The sequence below is a fragment of the Sciurus carolinensis genome, chromosome 7 (assembly GCF_902686445.1).
Source record: "Sciurus carolinensis chromosome 7, mSciCar1.2, whole genome shotgun sequence".
NCBI lineage: Eukaryota > Metazoa > Chordata > Mammalia > Rodentia > Sciuridae > Sciurus > Sciurus carolinensis.
Genome location: NC_062219.1, coordinates 101,811,982 through 101,829,404, shown reverse-complemented (window position 1 = coordinate 101,829,404; position 17,423 = coordinate 101,811,982). Strand labels below are relative to the sequence as shown.

At 36.1% G+C, this 17,423-nt stretch overlaps 1 protein-coding gene across 13 annotated transcripts in view; it reads left to right on the top strand.

Moving 5' to 3' along the window:
* The window catches only part of Mlip (muscular LMNA interacting protein), a 230,014-nt gene extending 213,168 nt beyond the window's left edge, over positions 1-16,846 (top strand). For 11 of the 13 annotated variants that reach the window (XM_047558885.1, XM_047558883.1, XM_047558879.1 and 8 more), the window contains 2 exons: positions 9,234-9,287; positions 16,529-16,846. In XM_047558885.1, the coding sequence (XP_047414841.1) occupies positions 9,234-9,287; positions 16,529-16,534 (60 nt within the window). In that variant the 3' untranslated portion in view covers positions 16,535-16,846. The remainder of the gene's footprint in view (positions 1-9,233; positions 9,288-16,528) is intronic. The other 2 variants (XM_047558884.1, XM_047558874.1) reach the window with 1 other exon arrangement.
* Positions 16,847-17,423: the final 577 nt, after the last annotated feature.

Genomic DNA, 17,423 nt, shown 5'->3' with positions numbered 1-17,423 from the left:
CTACCACTGAGCTATAGCCCCAGACCCTGAATTTGATTTTTTTATCTTGAGAAATTTCTCTTAATACATAAGAGTATCTCAATATATGGCCTTAATTCTGTCATGTGTTGTTGTTGTTGTTTTGTTTTGTTTTGCTACTGGGAATTGAACCCAGAGGCACATTCCCAGATAGTTTTTGTTTTTTTATCTATAGGCAGGTTCTCACTGAGCTACTTATGGCCTTGCTAAGTTGCTGAGCTTGGTTTTGAACTTTGATCCTCCTGCCTCAGTCTCCAGAGCTTCTTGGGATTACTGGTGTGTGCCACCACACTTGGCTGTCATGTGCTTTTACATGCTTCATAACTTTTATTTATCTTTTATTTTCAGTTTTCCATTAGAGAGAATTCACTGGTTTAAAATGTTATTCATCCTATTCTGTTGTTGATTGCCCTTTATTTAAGGTTCATGCTCATGTTTATAAGTTTTAAAATCTGTATTTTCTCTTAATAAGACACTTTAAGTCTCTTTAGTCCTTTCCATTACCTCTCATCATGTTTAGACTGGCTAATTCTAGATATTTATTTCTGGGATGTTACATGGTTACAGATACTTTCTTTATTTTCCATGGTATTTCATTTTGTTTTGTTTTGTTTTGTTTGATGGCAAATGTCGAAATGTTTCACTATCCTTCCTTCCTATAGTTCTTGGAGAATAATCCTATATTTCTTCTCTTCTTTTTCAAGTCCTTGATGCAAGAAAGTTTTTAAAGCAGGCCTTCATTTGGCAAATGTTCTGAGGTTTTGCATGCTTGATAATACATTTTATGCTCTCACATTTGAATGAAAACATTCTAGCTGATATTTTAGACAAATATGATAGGATTATAAACATTTTTATCCTACTTTACAAAAGATCTCACTCTTTGGAAATGTTGAAACCTGTTGGCAGTGTGGAGTATTTTTTCCATGGGCTTCTCAGAACTACCATGGCTATTAGTTTGTGGTTGTAAAAACAATATAACTGGAAGACCTCCTTAAGGGAGGACTTAGTCTCCCTCATATCATTCAGGAAGGGCCACAGTCTAAGACCAAGTTAGAGTGCCCGGAAGGATGATTCAGTGGGCAAGGTTTAGAGGCGGAGGGAAAACACAGAGTGCGCTGGTAGTTTAAATGTGTCTGAAGCACATGGTGAAGTGTTAGGAAGAGTTTACCGATCTCTGAAACAGTTTGAAGCAACGCATGGAGAGATGTGGACAGGCAGGTATCATGGAGGAGGGGGCTCTGGAGGTTATGGTCTGCTCCCATGCCCTTTACCATCCACACCCTTTCCCTCCTCAGCCACTATTGCCCTACCCCACACATCCCTGTGATGCTGCTGGGGGTTAGGGTTAACGGAGAACAGAGTGGGGTTCAGTATGCAGTCTCTGGGCGGGCGATGGGACAGGCTTCAACATGTCATGGTCATACCTATTCCTCCTCTTAAATACTCTTCCAAATCCTTACACTGGATCAGTTAACAGCTGTTAACACAGTGCTGGTTTATAGTGTGCATTTGGGAGGTGACTCACTGCCAGTGAAAAAGAGCTGGGATAGGAATAAGGCAGAGGCAAGAACTGAAAAATATTTATGAACTTCAGACTCTTAGTATAGAAACATTTACTTTCTCATCTTATGTCACACTGAAATACAATGCAAATACCCCTTGTCTTCCCAAGAAGATAAAGAATAGAAAGAGAAAGAAAGCTATTTATTATCCTTTGGGAAGAAATAAAGCTTTGGTTTATGATTGTACTACACCAATATGATATTGGAAACAATTGAACATGATGTTTTGTCTGCAGTAGTAAGCAACTAATTGTGCCCTTAACCATTTGACCAAGAGAACAACTAATATGCTTCCTTGTCGATTTCAATTACAATTTCTGCTACTTATTTTGAGCCCTAAAATCGTGTCGGAATATAGATTTTGCTCCATTTTCATTACAATCTGGGAGTCATCCACTGAAAAAAAGAAGTGAGCGGTGCAGTTGATCCCCCAGGGAAGTGGTTTTCTCACTAAAAAAGAAACAACTCTGGATGAAAAATATGAGTCAAGAAAAGGATATGGTATTTGTTTTTAAACAGGTTGAACATATAGCAGACAGAACAAAATTCCATTATGATGTTTTTTAGAATGTGGTCTTTGGAAAGCAATCCTAATATGTCCTAAATCTCTTGCCTCCGAGCCTGGAAGAGGACAGGCTAAGAATAAAAATAGAATAATTTGGGAGTTTTCAGTCATAACTCAGGAACTCCATTACAAAAATCAGAGCAGAAAATGTACTTATTTCTCACTGATGTTCTAAGAGTTTAGACCCATTATAATATAATAATAAAATAATAATCAGCACTCAACAATGAGTGTTCTGTCGGCTTATAAAACAAAGAACATGTATACTGACATACTAATTAACATGTATTTTCAATGAGCATATGGTAATACTCAGGGAATACACAAAGGAATGCTGTGAAACTTAACAATGTTTATAAAATTTCAAAGAATAAGTGGCAGAACTGAGGACTGATATTAAGGATCCCAGGTTATATTATCTAGGGAATTTAACTTGCTGTCCCCAAGTGCACAACTTCTACCTCAGTTGTGGCATGGAGCAGGAAACCAAAAAGAGATAATTTTAGTTCTGAGCATCATTTATCAACCAATAGTTTTTTGCTTAAGGATTACAGAACCAAAGAATTAATCAACTAGAAGAGGAACTGGAACACACCTACTTGGGACTAGATATTAAAGATGAGAAAACTGAGGCCCAGGTATAAAGTGATTTTTTTCCAGGTCACACAGGGAGTGTGAGTGGGATAGACATTGTTTTAGTCTGCTTTTAGCCATGATGACCAAAAGACAAGACTCATTTTAGAGGAGGAAAAGTATATTTGGGGGCTCACCATTTAAGAAGTCTCAGCTCATAAGCTGGTTCCATTTCTGGGGCTCAAGGTGACAGAAAAGTGTGGTGTAGGGAAGCACCTCAGGATATGATGATCACCAAGAAGAGAGAGAGAGAGAAAGAAAGAGAGACAGAGAGAGAGAGAGTGCTACCCTCACAACAGACAAAATATATACCCCAAAGACAGACCCCCCCCCCCATGACCCACCTCCTCCAGCCATACCTTTCCTGCTTTCAGTTACCACTCAGTTAATCCTTATCAGGGGATTAATTCACTGATTGGGTAGTGACTGTCATAACCCAATCAGACATATTTGTAAATCTTTGGTCATCACCAAAAATAGATTATGTATTTTTAAATATAAAAATGAATATTTACATTTTTCTGTTATTACATTTTAAAAATATTTGGGCTAGTGAAGATTAAATCTTTAAGACATATAGCCAGTTTTCTATTAGATAGGAGTGGAATGTTTTTGCCTATCACAAAAGCCAGCTTTTCCCTCATAGCAGATAGTAGGAACTGGGCTCATTAAAGAAAGACTCAGCACTGCCCATATTTTGTAGAAAGGCATAGAATCATGAGCAATAAAATAAATCAACTAGTGTTTGGCTTACAACTACTAGGATATGATGAACCTTATCAACAAGCAGCTTGCAATCTTTTGGGGAAATGAAAAAAAAAAAAACTGATAACAGTGTTCTTTCCTTCAATAAGCATTTTCAAGAGTTTGCTCCTTTGAATTCGAAGTGAGGTTGATGCATGCAGATACCTGCACAGTAATTCTCTGACTTTCTCTACTTCATTTTGCCCATCCACTCTGAATTTTTTCCCTATTTTCCAATCACCCTTATTATAATATCTTCTTAGCGATTAACTCTGTATGAACTTGTCATATCCCTTATCACTCTTAGGTAACTTATCTTTTCAATTTGAGCATCTTGGAAAAAATTTCCTTCATCCTTCCATATTGGCTCGGATTTATCTGTAACGAGTACCTGTAACACTCAGTCCTTTTATTTCCTAACAAATTATTTTGTTTGTTTTCATATGTTCCTGATTATACAATTAGTATCTGTCCCACTAGATTGTAGTCTCCAAGGGCAGGGACATGGTCACTGGTCACTGGTATGCCTCTGACATCTAGAAAAGTACCTGGAACATGAGTAGGTACACAATAAACAGATCTGTGGTAAAATTTTAACTACACAACTGCAATACAACTTCATGATTAGGCATTTCAAGTGTAGTCTTAAATGGGAATAGAAAAATTTTGAAGCATATCAATTCTATCCATTCATACAAAGATGCTGGCTATGGCCTCACTACCATACCAATGACAGCAGCATCATCAGTTGAGACCCTTTTAGAAAGCAGACTCTTAGGCCCCCTCCATCCCTACTGTGTAAGAATCTGAAATTTGCAAAAAAAAAAAAAAATGTCCTGGGTATTTCCTGTGTCCTGAGATATTGCAAATCAGGGATTAAATCTCACCTGCTTTGTTTTCTGAGACAGATCTACAAAATGAATGAAGCAATTCAGGTAATAGGTGATAATAGGTGACTTCTGACCTTTGACCTCCTCATAGTAGGAGTGATGAGGCCTGTGCTCACATGAAAATCTTCAGCTTCATCTGAAAGGTACAGGCTGCAATCCAGATTCAGATGACTGCAAGCCTCATGTTGCAAGACCTTTTAATCATTCAAGAGAAACCAGACTATGAAACTGCATGTAGAATCTGTATACTTGAGCACTGACATATAAACTCAACTTTTTTAAAGCAAAAGAATTATGAGGATCAAACAGAACTCACTTTTGGGAGTTAAATGGCTTCCAGTTTGCAAAGTCTCATATAAATGAGGATATGTTTTGGATGCAATAAAAAATTCCTAATTCTTCACTAATTCAGAATTCTTTAATTTTGAGTCAGAAAAAAACTTGTATCTGTTCTCTAACCATTTCATTCATTCTATCTTTCTTTCAATAATTTATTTTTCTATACTCACACAGTGTCTCCTTTGTGCTTTATGAGCCTCATGCCAGGTACATAAAACCTAAAGATGAATGACACATGATTCAGAACTTCCAGTGGCTGATGGTCTCATCATGACATTATACTTATGAATCAGACAGCATTTTATGTAGGCTTTGCTACAGTAATTTTTTATGTGTACATTTGAGAGATATTCTTAAGAAGGTCACACTTTATCTTGAGTAGTTGGCATTTCTAAGTAGAGAGACAGAGGTAGAAGGTATAGCTTACTTTGACAAATGGTGTGAAGGAGGTTTACAAGATGTGGTTGAGCACAAAAGCAATCCCAAAGAAGTAAATTATGGACAGAATACGTTCCCTGAATTTTAAAGGATAAAACTTCCTGCAATCCTTCCTCAACTTTAGAATTTGTGGCAGTCAGGAAAACTTGCTTCATCTTCAGATGGGAAGTATCTCACAAATGGTAGAGCTTTGAATTCCATTTCTCATGTACACTGAAGACTTGACTGATTCAAACACATCTCCTCTTCCTCCTCCCCATCTTCTCAATCCATCCTTTCTCCCCCTGCCCTGCCTCCTTTCTTTATTCTTTGTTGTATTCTTGTTTCTCCTATGGTATGAGGGGATTTTGCTTCTTTTTCTCAGCTATAGAAGACCATATTACCGCTAGAGAAGCAGTAGCATATGTGAGAAAGTCCCATACTGGTATCAATCACTTCACAGGATTTTCTGTGAGTTTGTTGGCAGCTGTGTTCAAGAGTGTAACACAAATCAACTGAACTTTTTATTTGAATACCGCTTGTTGATTATCCAGCAGTGGTGAGTGAGCAAAGGTCTAGTTAATCTGTTACACAATATCTAGGACTGAGTTTTCCACCCACATGAAAGTATAATTTTTTTCTCATTTTTCCTGAGCTTTTCATTTCATTCATCCTTCTACATTGAATAATGCCCTGATGATAAAATTAGTGGCTTTTCAGTTATGTTTTTATTTTTTCCTTGAGGAAAATAAATAGTCATTCATTCTCCAGAACACTTACCACCAAGTATACATGTTTGGATGATGCCCTGTCCTTCAGCACCATGGACTCTTTTGATAATAAGCCATTTATCTATGTAAAATTTATTTTAATGTTAAATTCTTTTCTCTGACCTTGGCAGGGTTTTCACACCATGTTTTATTTTCCTTCCCACTTGACATCTCTATTCCTCATGCATTAAATAATGTCTGCATTCAACATTATTTCTTTCCAACATTTCCCAACTTTTTTTCCCTAATCAGTTTTTATGTTTGCTGCTTTTTCACTCATCTTAGAGAGTAGGAGGGCAAGAGTCATCCAGAAAAACTTGATTCTGTTCTAGTTCCTTGGGCAATATTTTCACTTAAACGTTCTTTTCTTCCCCTTTCTTCCTCACTTCCTACATCCCTCTTTCTCCCTTTCTTCCTACCCTTGTTCTCTCAGTCACAGATTACTTAAAAATCTTTTAATCCTTCATCAATATTTTGCACATCAGTCACAGCACCATTTTAAAAAAAATAAAAGTCTAATCACATGTGCCCCTTTCTTGCTTATAATACTTCAATGATTTCTCATTGTCAAAGAGAATAAAGATCTGGACCTCCTCTGACCTTGTATCCTGTCTCCTGTGAGACCTTTCAAAGCTGCACCAACCATTCCTGACTGCTTCTGATCTATAAATGGGACACCCTTGACTTAACCACCTGGCTTTCTCTTTTCCAATGGCAGCTTCACTCCCTCTTGTCTCTCTCCCTTCTCCTATCATCTTCAAAAGATCTCTCTCTCTCTCTCTCTCTCTCTCTCTCTCTCTCTCTCTCTCTCTCTCTTCCTCTCTTCCTCCCTCCCTCCCTCCTCTCAGTCTCTCAGTACTGGGGATTGAACTCAGAACTTCCCACATGTTATGCAAGCCCTGCACCACTAAGCTGGTCCTCAGTCCTTTTTATTTTTTATTTTGAGACAGGGTCTCAGTAAGTTGCTCATGCAGGCCTCAAATCTTCCTGCCTCAGCCTTCTGAGTTCAGAGGGAGACTTTAACTATCTCACATTCCCTTCTAGAATAGTCTCTGGAAACTCTCACCCCAGATTCCATTCATAGCTCTCCCACTTTCTAATTCTGGACCTAACTAAATTATTCTTTCTCTTGGTGCTTTGGTTTCCTCATCTGTGAATCAAGGTTATTCTTGTCCTCATCTCCTCAGGTTGTTGTGAAAACTAAATGAACAAATAAAAATAAGTTACCTTGTGAGTACATAATGAATAATGATTAAACCCATAAAAACCTCTCGATGTTAATATTACATTTCAGTCAACTTAGGCAAACCTACTATGCTTATAAATAAAATAAAGCATTCTGAAACCAAATATAGATAATGTGGAGCTTAATAAGTATTTAAGATCAATCATTTTCTGTTCTCTTTTGATTCTTAGAATAATAAGCACATAGTCTTGTGTGTGTGTGTGTGTGTGTGTGTGTGTGTGTGTATGTGCGTGTGTGTGTGATTAAACCCAGGACACTCTACCACTCAGCTACTGTGCTGTATCCTCAGTCCTTCTTAAAATTTATTTGAGACAGGTCTTATAATGTTGCCCAAGCTGGCCTCCAACTTGCATCCTCCTGACTTGGCCTCCTAAGTTGCAGGAATTACAGGTGTGCACCACAGTATTAGTTTTTGAATGCAAGATTACAATGAAATGGACTTAAATTAATGAACACCTATAAAGGAAAGTGAATATAAAAGTAAACATCATATAATGACTCAGCTGCTTTTCTAATCTCAGGTAAAAATATTTTGGGGGATATTACCAACATTTAAAACTTTCAGGATAATTCTATTTTCCTATATTGGGAGATTAGAATGAAAGTTTGACATTGTACAAACTCCCATGATTCATATAAATACTGTACTGCATAGTCTAGCTATATTAAAGTCTCTGCTGTGTCTAGGACCAATTACTTGGGTTTGAGGTTTGAAGTAGTACAGAGGGTCAGATCCTTAGCCATGCTTAGGATCTCTAGGAGAATGATAAATGGGAGCACACAGGTGCCTTCAGTCTCTTCCTGGAGTGCTGTTTAGATCTCTAGTTGACTCTGCTTCTATTTAAAGCAGTGGTTGTGGGTAGCTAGAAGAAATCTTGATGCTGATACACAAAAGGATTTCATAGTTGGGAACACAGTGTAAAACCTGGAATTTAGCAAAGCTGTAACTTTAAATAAAAGCAGCTTCCATTCCTGAAAGTGTCTTGGAACAGAGGGAAGTCTGAGGAAATGTCAGGCAGGGACTTCTTGGCCTTCCCCGCAGTCAGGCAGGGCTGGAGTTCTCCTGGGACAAAGTCTAATTATTGACCTCCTTGAAATTGCTCTTGAGGATTTGGAGCTAGTCACTGTCCCATTTATTTATTGCTCAAAGTAGAATTCTGTTGAAAGTGAAAGGGGTCCTGTCATTTCCATATCCCTGATTTTCCCAGGGGAATAGCAGAAATTAGGAATGCTAGCGAACAGGTCTTGTGGTCACCTTAAAGTTAGAGCAAGGAGAGATGGTGAATAACCAAAAAGCAGTAATTGTATTTCATTAAAAATTGTTGCTATGCCCCCCTCTTTATCTCAGTCTGTCTCTTTCTTGCATATGGCTGACTTTCTTCTCTTAATAGGTTTAAGTGTAGGTGTTGTGCTCAGTAGATCCATGCAATAATAAAAATTTTCATATAAGAAAAAACCTCCCTTCTGTTAAAGTGTCACTAAGTTGTAAATTACATGATAATAATAACATCATAGTGAGATTGCAATGTTTATGAAGTCTTTATTGAAATTATTAAAATTCACAATAATGTACATTTTACATTTCAAATAAGTATATACTATTTAAAGATTCATCTACATTAATTGTGGGTTTGAACATGATTTGTTGTTTAAGCTTTTGAACTTTTTTTATACGAGGCCAATGTGGGAGTGTTGAAACATAGGTTTAACTTAGTTTCCTTTATGTGAAGTCTGTCAGTGTGTTTTGACAATTCATTCATTTGATGAATGGTTAATGACAGTCTATGGTATATGCTAAGCCCTGTTAGAGTTTATGTGTGACATAAATAAGATGTGCACTTAGGTTCAAAATATATACCATCTGACAAAATATACTCCATGCTTTTTTTAAAATGACCTTTAAATCTTAATATTTACACTTGGTAGAATGTACTATTATCTGTAATAATATATTTATACCATTACCTATCTATTTAAATGAAATTTAAATATTTATTTCTCCTTACTCCTACTCCTGATCACATCCTGGTCATCTTTTCTGTGAAGCTGAGTCATCCAATGGTGGCTATTCCTGAACATGAAACTCTTGATTCCAAAGAGGTAAATGTAAGATACAATTGGAGATCAAGTTATGCATTTCTGTGTGATCTGGATTGTAGAAATAAGACAATTTTATTTATTTTTTTAAATACTAGAAAAGAGTCATTTTTTTCTCAAAGAAAATTATAATTCCCTAGTCCACTGTGTTGTTTGGAAGCATCTGATCATTTAATAAGTATATTCTTGCTCTGTATATCACCTTGACCACACACCAGTTTCCTGGCCCCAGTGTCTGTCTTTGTGATTTTCTCTTTGGGTCCATGTGTGAAATCACTCGGGTCTTCTCTCTATAGAGGGCCAGGGAATGTCCCATAAAACTGTGGTGTGTTTTGGGGCAGGGTCGCAGTATTGGTGATGTCTCCATTTCAGTTCATGGGAGGGTGAGGGTTTCAATGAGTACCCCCAACCTCCATTGGGAGAATTGGTACACAGCACATCGCACATAGGCAACATGCAGTTGGCTCAATCACAGTCTCTAGGTCTAATGCCAGTATTTGTTCACTTTCCTGTTTGGAACTGACAAACAGGAATAAATTAAAACTCCCTCCTTTTATTTTTACAAATGCTGTACCATACAAAGAAAACAATTTTGTAAAAATACTCTCTGTATGTTTAATTTTGTGTTCAAGAGAAAGGATAATTGAACAATGTTTTCTTCCACATCCTTTTAGATAAAATGGAAAATGTGAAACCAAAACAAGGTGAACTTTAAAGGACTTCTCTTTAAGAAGGGAGTGAATTCCCATATTCATTTTAGGTGCATTCACAAGTGAAGTATACTTAATATTGCAGTCTCCAAATTTAGGAAAAACAAGCATAAAACAAAAAAGAAGTAGAAATAGTGAAATTCCAAAAGACTTAAATTTGCATTTCTAAGACATATTTTCCACAATTTAGGGTATATTATGCACTTTTCATAAATTGACGTCCTTATTCATAAATATTTTAAATCTTTGATCATACATGACCAGTGTGGTTTTCTGCTGATACGTTGGTCTAAAATGCAAAGGAATGCTTTAATAGGTATGCATTAATACTTGACCACATCTCTGACTGTTTTTAAGATATCCTAAAGGCAGGATTATAGGCTTTTTGAGTGTGGAATGTGGCAGACTTTTAACACACAGACACATTACTGTTCCATAAAAGTGTAGCAATTCACCTCACCAGGCGTGTATTATAATACCTGTCTCTGTGTATTATTATTATTATTACTATTGGTACTGAGCCACATCCCCAGTCCTTTTTATTTGTATTTTGAAACAGGGTCTCACTAAGTTAGGGCCTCGCTAAGTTCCTGAGACTAGCTTTGAACTTGTGATCCTCCTGCTTCAGCCTCCTGAACCTCTGTGATTATAGGTGTGTGCCACTCTGCCAGGCTTGTCTCCATGTATTCTTACCATTACTGAAAGTTAGTATAATTGCAAGGTTATTGAGAACTTACTATATGTTTGAAATAGTGTTATGCAGTTTATCTTAATCATAAATCTTATTATTCCAAGTTTACAAATGAGGAAACTGAGGCTGAGGGAAACCCCTCTATTGCCTATATGTAATCAAATAGCTAGGAAGTGTTTACACAATCAGGAATTAAATCAAGATCTGACTGGAACTTGGACTCTTAAGCACTCTGTTGTACATTATCCAGTATCTAAATTAAAGATCTTAATTTAGAAGATCTTTATCTAAATTTCTCTAACTTTATCTAAAAGTCTATCTATACTATCTAGATCTTTCTAAGTCTTTCTAAGTTTTAACATCCTATTTACAAATATTTGTCAACTTAAAAAGGAAGCTATTTTTCATATTGGCATTTTGAAAATTCTGTATTTTTGCCTTTTATCTATTTTTCTTTTGCATTATGTCATAAATTTACCTACAAGTATATTAATATTTTTATTGAGTAGTATATCCCTTTACATGTTAAAGATATTGCCTATGTCAAATGTGATAGCCCTTCCAGTGTATAATGGTGGCAAATTATATAAAAGTGAAAAATTGGACAAACTTATATGTCCAAAAAAAAAAGGAGACTGATGGAATAAATTTTGCATTTTTCAGATGAATATAAAAAATCAAATGTCTTTATTTCAAACACAATAATTTTGGAGCAAGTTCATTAGAACATATCTAGGGTAAAGTTTCTATAAAATAAGAGAAAATCTGTTGATATTTGAATAACAAAAGTATTCCATTCAGGTTATAATCTGAGAACTTTTGAATGTTAGGTAATGTGAAAGACTTTGTGTTGCCAAAGAGAACAGAGTAGATGCAGTATTTGAATTCTTTTTTCCCGTCAATTATTACAACCCTGTAGATGATGCTTATAATTTAGCTAGTTGATAAGATTGCCAAAGAATGATCTTGAATCAGGTTTGGATTATATGAAAAATGCCACAAAGGAAGCTGAAGTTTACTCTTTGTTAGAGACAAAAACTATTAGAGTTAAAATATATGTAAATCATGAAGCAAACACCCCTTTTATGCTTCCAATGTGCTATGCTATTTCTTAGTAATATTGGCATATTTTGTAGTGATTTAACACCTTTCTTCAAGTCCTTATGATATACAGTTAGGTTGTAATATCAGTACATAAATTTACTTGTAAAACAAAACAAGAAAGAAAACGACTAGTTCTATAAAGCAATTCTGCTCCTATCACCTGTGGTCTGGAAGAGTAACCAACTGGTTCAGTTAGCAATGCAAATAAAGAATTATGGAAGAGGGCTTGACTGGATCTTGGAATTTCCCCCTTGATTTTTCTTTCATTTCCAAAAGACAGTAGTTACTTCTTGAATCCAATCATGTTATTTGTAGATAACCAGGTTTTAAAATTGTCAGTAATTAATTTAAATATATATAGATCTCAGATTTATTTGACTCACTCATTGCTTTTAAAACTCACCTTATTTCTAAAGTTTATCTTACAGTAACTAACTCAGAAGTACAATTGCACTCATCTAGCTCAGGGCTTAACTTGTTAAGCTGAACATTAGAATGGCATATAGTGATTTTTCCAACAAACCAATGGCAGGGCTCCACTCTAGTTAAATTGAATTGAGACTCTGGTGGTGGGTCAAGGCTTTTGGCTTGTTTTAAAATCTCCCCAGTTGATTCACATGTGCATCACCCTCTTCACTGGCAGTTCAGGAAAGTGAATCAAATTACCTATTTAGCTTTGCAAACATAAAAGGGAAACTAACAGCAATAAATTTTTTAAAAAATCATTACAGTGAATGATTTCAACTACAAAACATAAAGTCACATACTTCTATCCATAAAGTTATAACATATGCTTTAATTAATGGTGGATTAACTTTGAGAGATGTGTTCTGAGATTCACTGTAATTTCCTTAGTAAAATCTGATATTTTCTATTTTCCTTCACATTCCACACAAGGTTTGGGTGCTGCTTAGGCTGAGACTGGACAAAGCAGGATGGCAAGCTGACCCTGGGAACTTAGGACACTTCGAACAATGTGTCATTTTTGCTTTATATGACACATGCACAAAAAATACTTGACTGCTGATGAATCTACATATAAATAAATGGTCCTTCTAAATAGTCAATTTGACTACTATATCAGCTTATTTTTGCCTTTTTAAGATTTCCACTGTTTACACCAATACAGCAATCACCAAGTGGGTGGATATTTAACATCATCCAGTGTGTCCTAAATACATTTTTCTGTGTGAAGTTACTTTGAAGAAAATTGAATTGTAGTAGGCAACAATCATAGTATTTATCATATCTTGTAATTTCAGCACAAGATACTCCACACCCACTCTTTAACTAAATTCTCTTTCTACATGATTAATTATGAAAGTCATACTGGAGCATAACATATAATCAGAACTCCCTCTTCCTGTCACCTGCTTCATGAAACCTCTGAACTATTTCATTTTCATTTTGAGGGTCAACTGATTTTCAAAAACATGGTTAGGTGCATTTGATTCTGACCTCTCAGATTCACACAACTAGAGAGCTAATCATTCACTAGCTGCCCATAAAACACATGTGAGGCAAATTCTTCTCCCATTTTCTTATTCTTTCTTTGCAGATTTTTGATAAAAGGGTGGACTGATTTACTACTTTGTGGTATATAAGCATCTCCTGTTCTTTTTATTTTGAATTCCAAAACATCTATTTATGTCTATGTTGCTAATTTTATGACTAGCCTCCTATTATTCTGTCTTTATTCTGTAGATGAGAACATAAAAAAGAGAAAATGAGTAACTTGTTTATAAAAGCCTCTGGTTCGATAAAGGGTACAAATGAAAATTTCAAGAGCAACGGGTCCCTCTTCTGTTCTTAGGCAATTTCTCAAAAATATTATTTCTGAAAATTAATCTTTGCTAAATCTTAGATTGCTGAGAGTTTGAGGTATGATCTCAGACAAGAGCTTGGAATCTGGATTATTACCTGCTTGCTAAAAAAGATTCATATACTTTTATAGATAACTTGCCAGAGGACCAGGGTAAAATTGTCTTATACAATAAAGACAACTAATACAGGCACCTGAATGGACAGCCACATTGGCCAGGCATCCAGAAGGATATTTTTATTTATTTTTATTGGTGCATGTTAATTATATATCATGGTGTATATTATTGTGTCGTATCTGTCTATACATAAAAGCACAATTACTAATCTTTTATAAAACCTTATTGAATGTTTCATAGCTCCTGCCTTATGGATACCAAATTCCAATACCAGAGCTTATGTTTTTACGTTAAAGATAATAGTTACATACATGTGCAAAATACATTTAAAATCTTTCAGAAGAAAGAAAACATAAGCATTTAATAATAGTATGGCATGTATTTCTTGTGAATGGTTTTTGTTTTGGATGCATGAAGCCCAGTTTTCACCTTTTTAAGAACATACATGTTGATGACTTTGCTTTTGCTTGGCAGGAAAGAATATGCATAGTTGGTTTTGCATTGCAAGGGAATGAAAAATCAATTTACACAGCACATTCTTTTAAAAATATTTTCAATAATATTAGCTTAAAGTTTCACAAGACAACATTCACTTATTAACCAAAGTTAACTTTAACCAAAAAAGATTTTGGAATTTGACTCTCTTCAGAACTATGATTTTTCAAAGTGCCTTAAGTTCATTCTTATATTTTCTTAAAGTACAAATAAGTGTGTTGTTCCATTGGTAACAAAATAATGAAACTTTGCTGCCAGAATGCTAGTCTGAAGATGAGGATTTATTTATTGATATACTTAGAGGTCTTCATTTTTCTTAAATGTCTGCCTTTGTTTCTCTCAAGTTATTTAACTCTTTACTTGTATCAAAATTGGCAAAGAAAGTAAAAACTTAATAAAATGTGTAAAATGATGGCTTTGTCATAATATAATATATCTTTTCCAACCAGATTCTGAATTGTGGAGTCAAGCATTCCTTTGATCTGGGAGTAGGAGAGCTGGGAGATCTTGCTGAGATGGCAGCAATGAGCCACCTACTGTGCTTCAACCCAATTTAATTATTCATATTATTTTAAAATATATTTGAAAGGGAATGCAGAGGGAAGTTAGTCTAGTATTTTCTTTAATATGACAATCCTGCCTACAGCGTATGTCTTTATATACCTTCTGTTTAAACTCTCCCGATGACAGAGAAGTTGCCATCTCAAAAGGCTCAATATATTCTTTAGTGTGACAAGGACAAAATGATGAACTTACAAACAATAAAGACAATAAACTAGGTTTTAATTTGGAATACTGGGGCCTCAGTGTGATAGCTAGTCCTCTTGAGCCTCAATTTCATTCTCTGTAAAATGGGATCAAAGGGTCATGGTGAAGATTTGAAGCCATATGTATAAAGTGCTTAGCATATAAAATACATAGCACTTAGTTTTAAACAAAGATTTCTTTAAATCTCTTACCATGTTAACTACTGTATGTCGACATTTCCAGGAAAGTCAAATTAATAGTATTTTTTATTTGTTTGAAAAATGAAGGAGGAGATATACTTTATTCAAAGAAACCTGGATGATGAAAGTTGCATCTTGCTTACTCATGACTTATGATTTTCTGTGACCAGAACAAATCAGTGCAGTCATGGAGCTACTCTAGTCTTCATGTTTTTCTCTCTTCTCCTAGTCTAAGGAACGCAGTTTTCATAAGTGATGTGCAGCACACCCATGCTTCACAGTTCTGCTTAGCAGCTCTGCCGTGACCTTCTCTGTTTTCCTTTCTGCTTTACTTGCTCCTTGCACATAACCGTATTCCCCCCTTTGACTCTGCTCAAAGTCACAGGTCCCTCACCACTGCTTCTTCACCCCAGTGATCTGGCCCAGGGCAAAACAGAGAGAGTTACCTCCAGAAAAGCAGCTGAACTCTTTTAGTCTTCACCTGCCATTTTGAACTGCTCCATTGCCTGTCAGGAGTTGGCATCTGAAAACAGAAAATTTCAGGTCATTTCCTCCAACAGTGCCATTCTATCACAGTGTTCCATCAGAGCAATGTTTTAGAAAGAAATTTCTCTACTTGTCTCATCTATGATGCTCTCTTTACACTTTTTTTTTTTTTCATAATCTGACTTCATAGTTGCAAATACCCATCTCCACTTGGTTAAGTTTATCTTATCTGTTCTAGACAGTCTAATCCTGTCAAACAGGAACACACAGAAGCTGAATGAATAGAGAAATTATTGGAATCTCTCCTTTGCCACCTAGCAACATGATAAAGCCAAGGAAATCAATATATGAAGAAAAAGCAAGAGTCCTTTGCATTCTCTCTCTCTCTCTCTCTCTCTCTCTCGCAATGTTCTATTTTGCAAAAGCTGGGACTTAATCCAATATGTATTTACTTCGCCTCCTTGTTTTAGATGTCACATTTTAGGGAGTGAGGCAGTCAGTGCTAAGGGTAGGTAGGGAGTAGCCAAGCCATTTCAGGGTGAGGGTTTGGGGTAGAACATGGCAGTGCTGCCCTTATGCCTGTGCCCATCCCTCAGTGCCACCCTGACCCTTGGTAGGGAGCTGCTACTGTCCTGATGGTTTCACAAGAGCTCAGAGTCTGATGTGAAGAAGCAGCTCCATGTCTTTATCAATTCTGTTAATCAGGTAACAAGAAAGCAGCTACTGAAGAAATAAAAACAAAATTTTTCCTACAAAAAAAAAAAAAAAGCTTTTTATTTCATGGGATACTGTGCTCAAATATTAGTATAATTTTCAGGTTTTTTCTGATGCATTCATATCCACTAACCTATTATTTCCTCTTATTTTCTAGCAATGAAGTTGGAGCAGAAATGAAAACATGGGCTGCTGACGTCTTTTGAATGCTGGTGCTAACCACTTGCTAGGTTTAACTTTTATTTTTTTCAGAATGAGTGCTCCCTTTATGAGCTGCGGTGCAGCAGAGGAACTAAAAAAGTTTGCTGCAGGCATATACCTTCACAGTACTCTACTAAACCCAGCATAGGAGAGATTCACCTGCAGCTTCTCACATCGCTGCCCAAGCCTTTGATGCCTTCTATTAAGCTGACAGCAATACTAACTTCCCCTATAGTTAGCAGGCAAATAAAGAAGAATCATGAGTAAATAGAATGGCTGTGACTATTTTTTCAATACTAGTTTTATTTAATCCATGTATTATTAACCAAATCAGGTTTTATTCCTTTTACTTCAGTTTTTATATGTTTAAAAGAAAAAAAGGGACATTTTGAAAGAGTTCCTGCCTACTCTCAGGGGATGCTCATTACAAGGGTTCATTGGGGAAATTGTGAACATGATAAAGTTGTTATTTCACACAACATGCTGCTTTCCTGTACCTTTGGGGTACTGTGTCATTGGGATAGACTATGTGCCAGGGACATCTTTGGGAAGATTATCATGGTGTTGGTGGAATGTCTGTATTGTCTCTCTGCCTGCTGCCATGGGGTTCTTTTGCAGGTTACTGCAGAGTCAGATTATTCTTATACTCTTGGGAACAGCAAAGACCATAGAGCAAACACACACTGTGATTACAGTCATGGGAGCCCACCGAGCCACACTGATGCCCACCAAATTGGCTATGTTCCATTGTTCCCCAGTTGTCATTGTTAGTAGTTGGTCTAGCTGGTCTTAGCCTCCTCTGGTGATTTCCTTCTCCATCCATCTTGGAAACCTAGGATAACACCCACTAA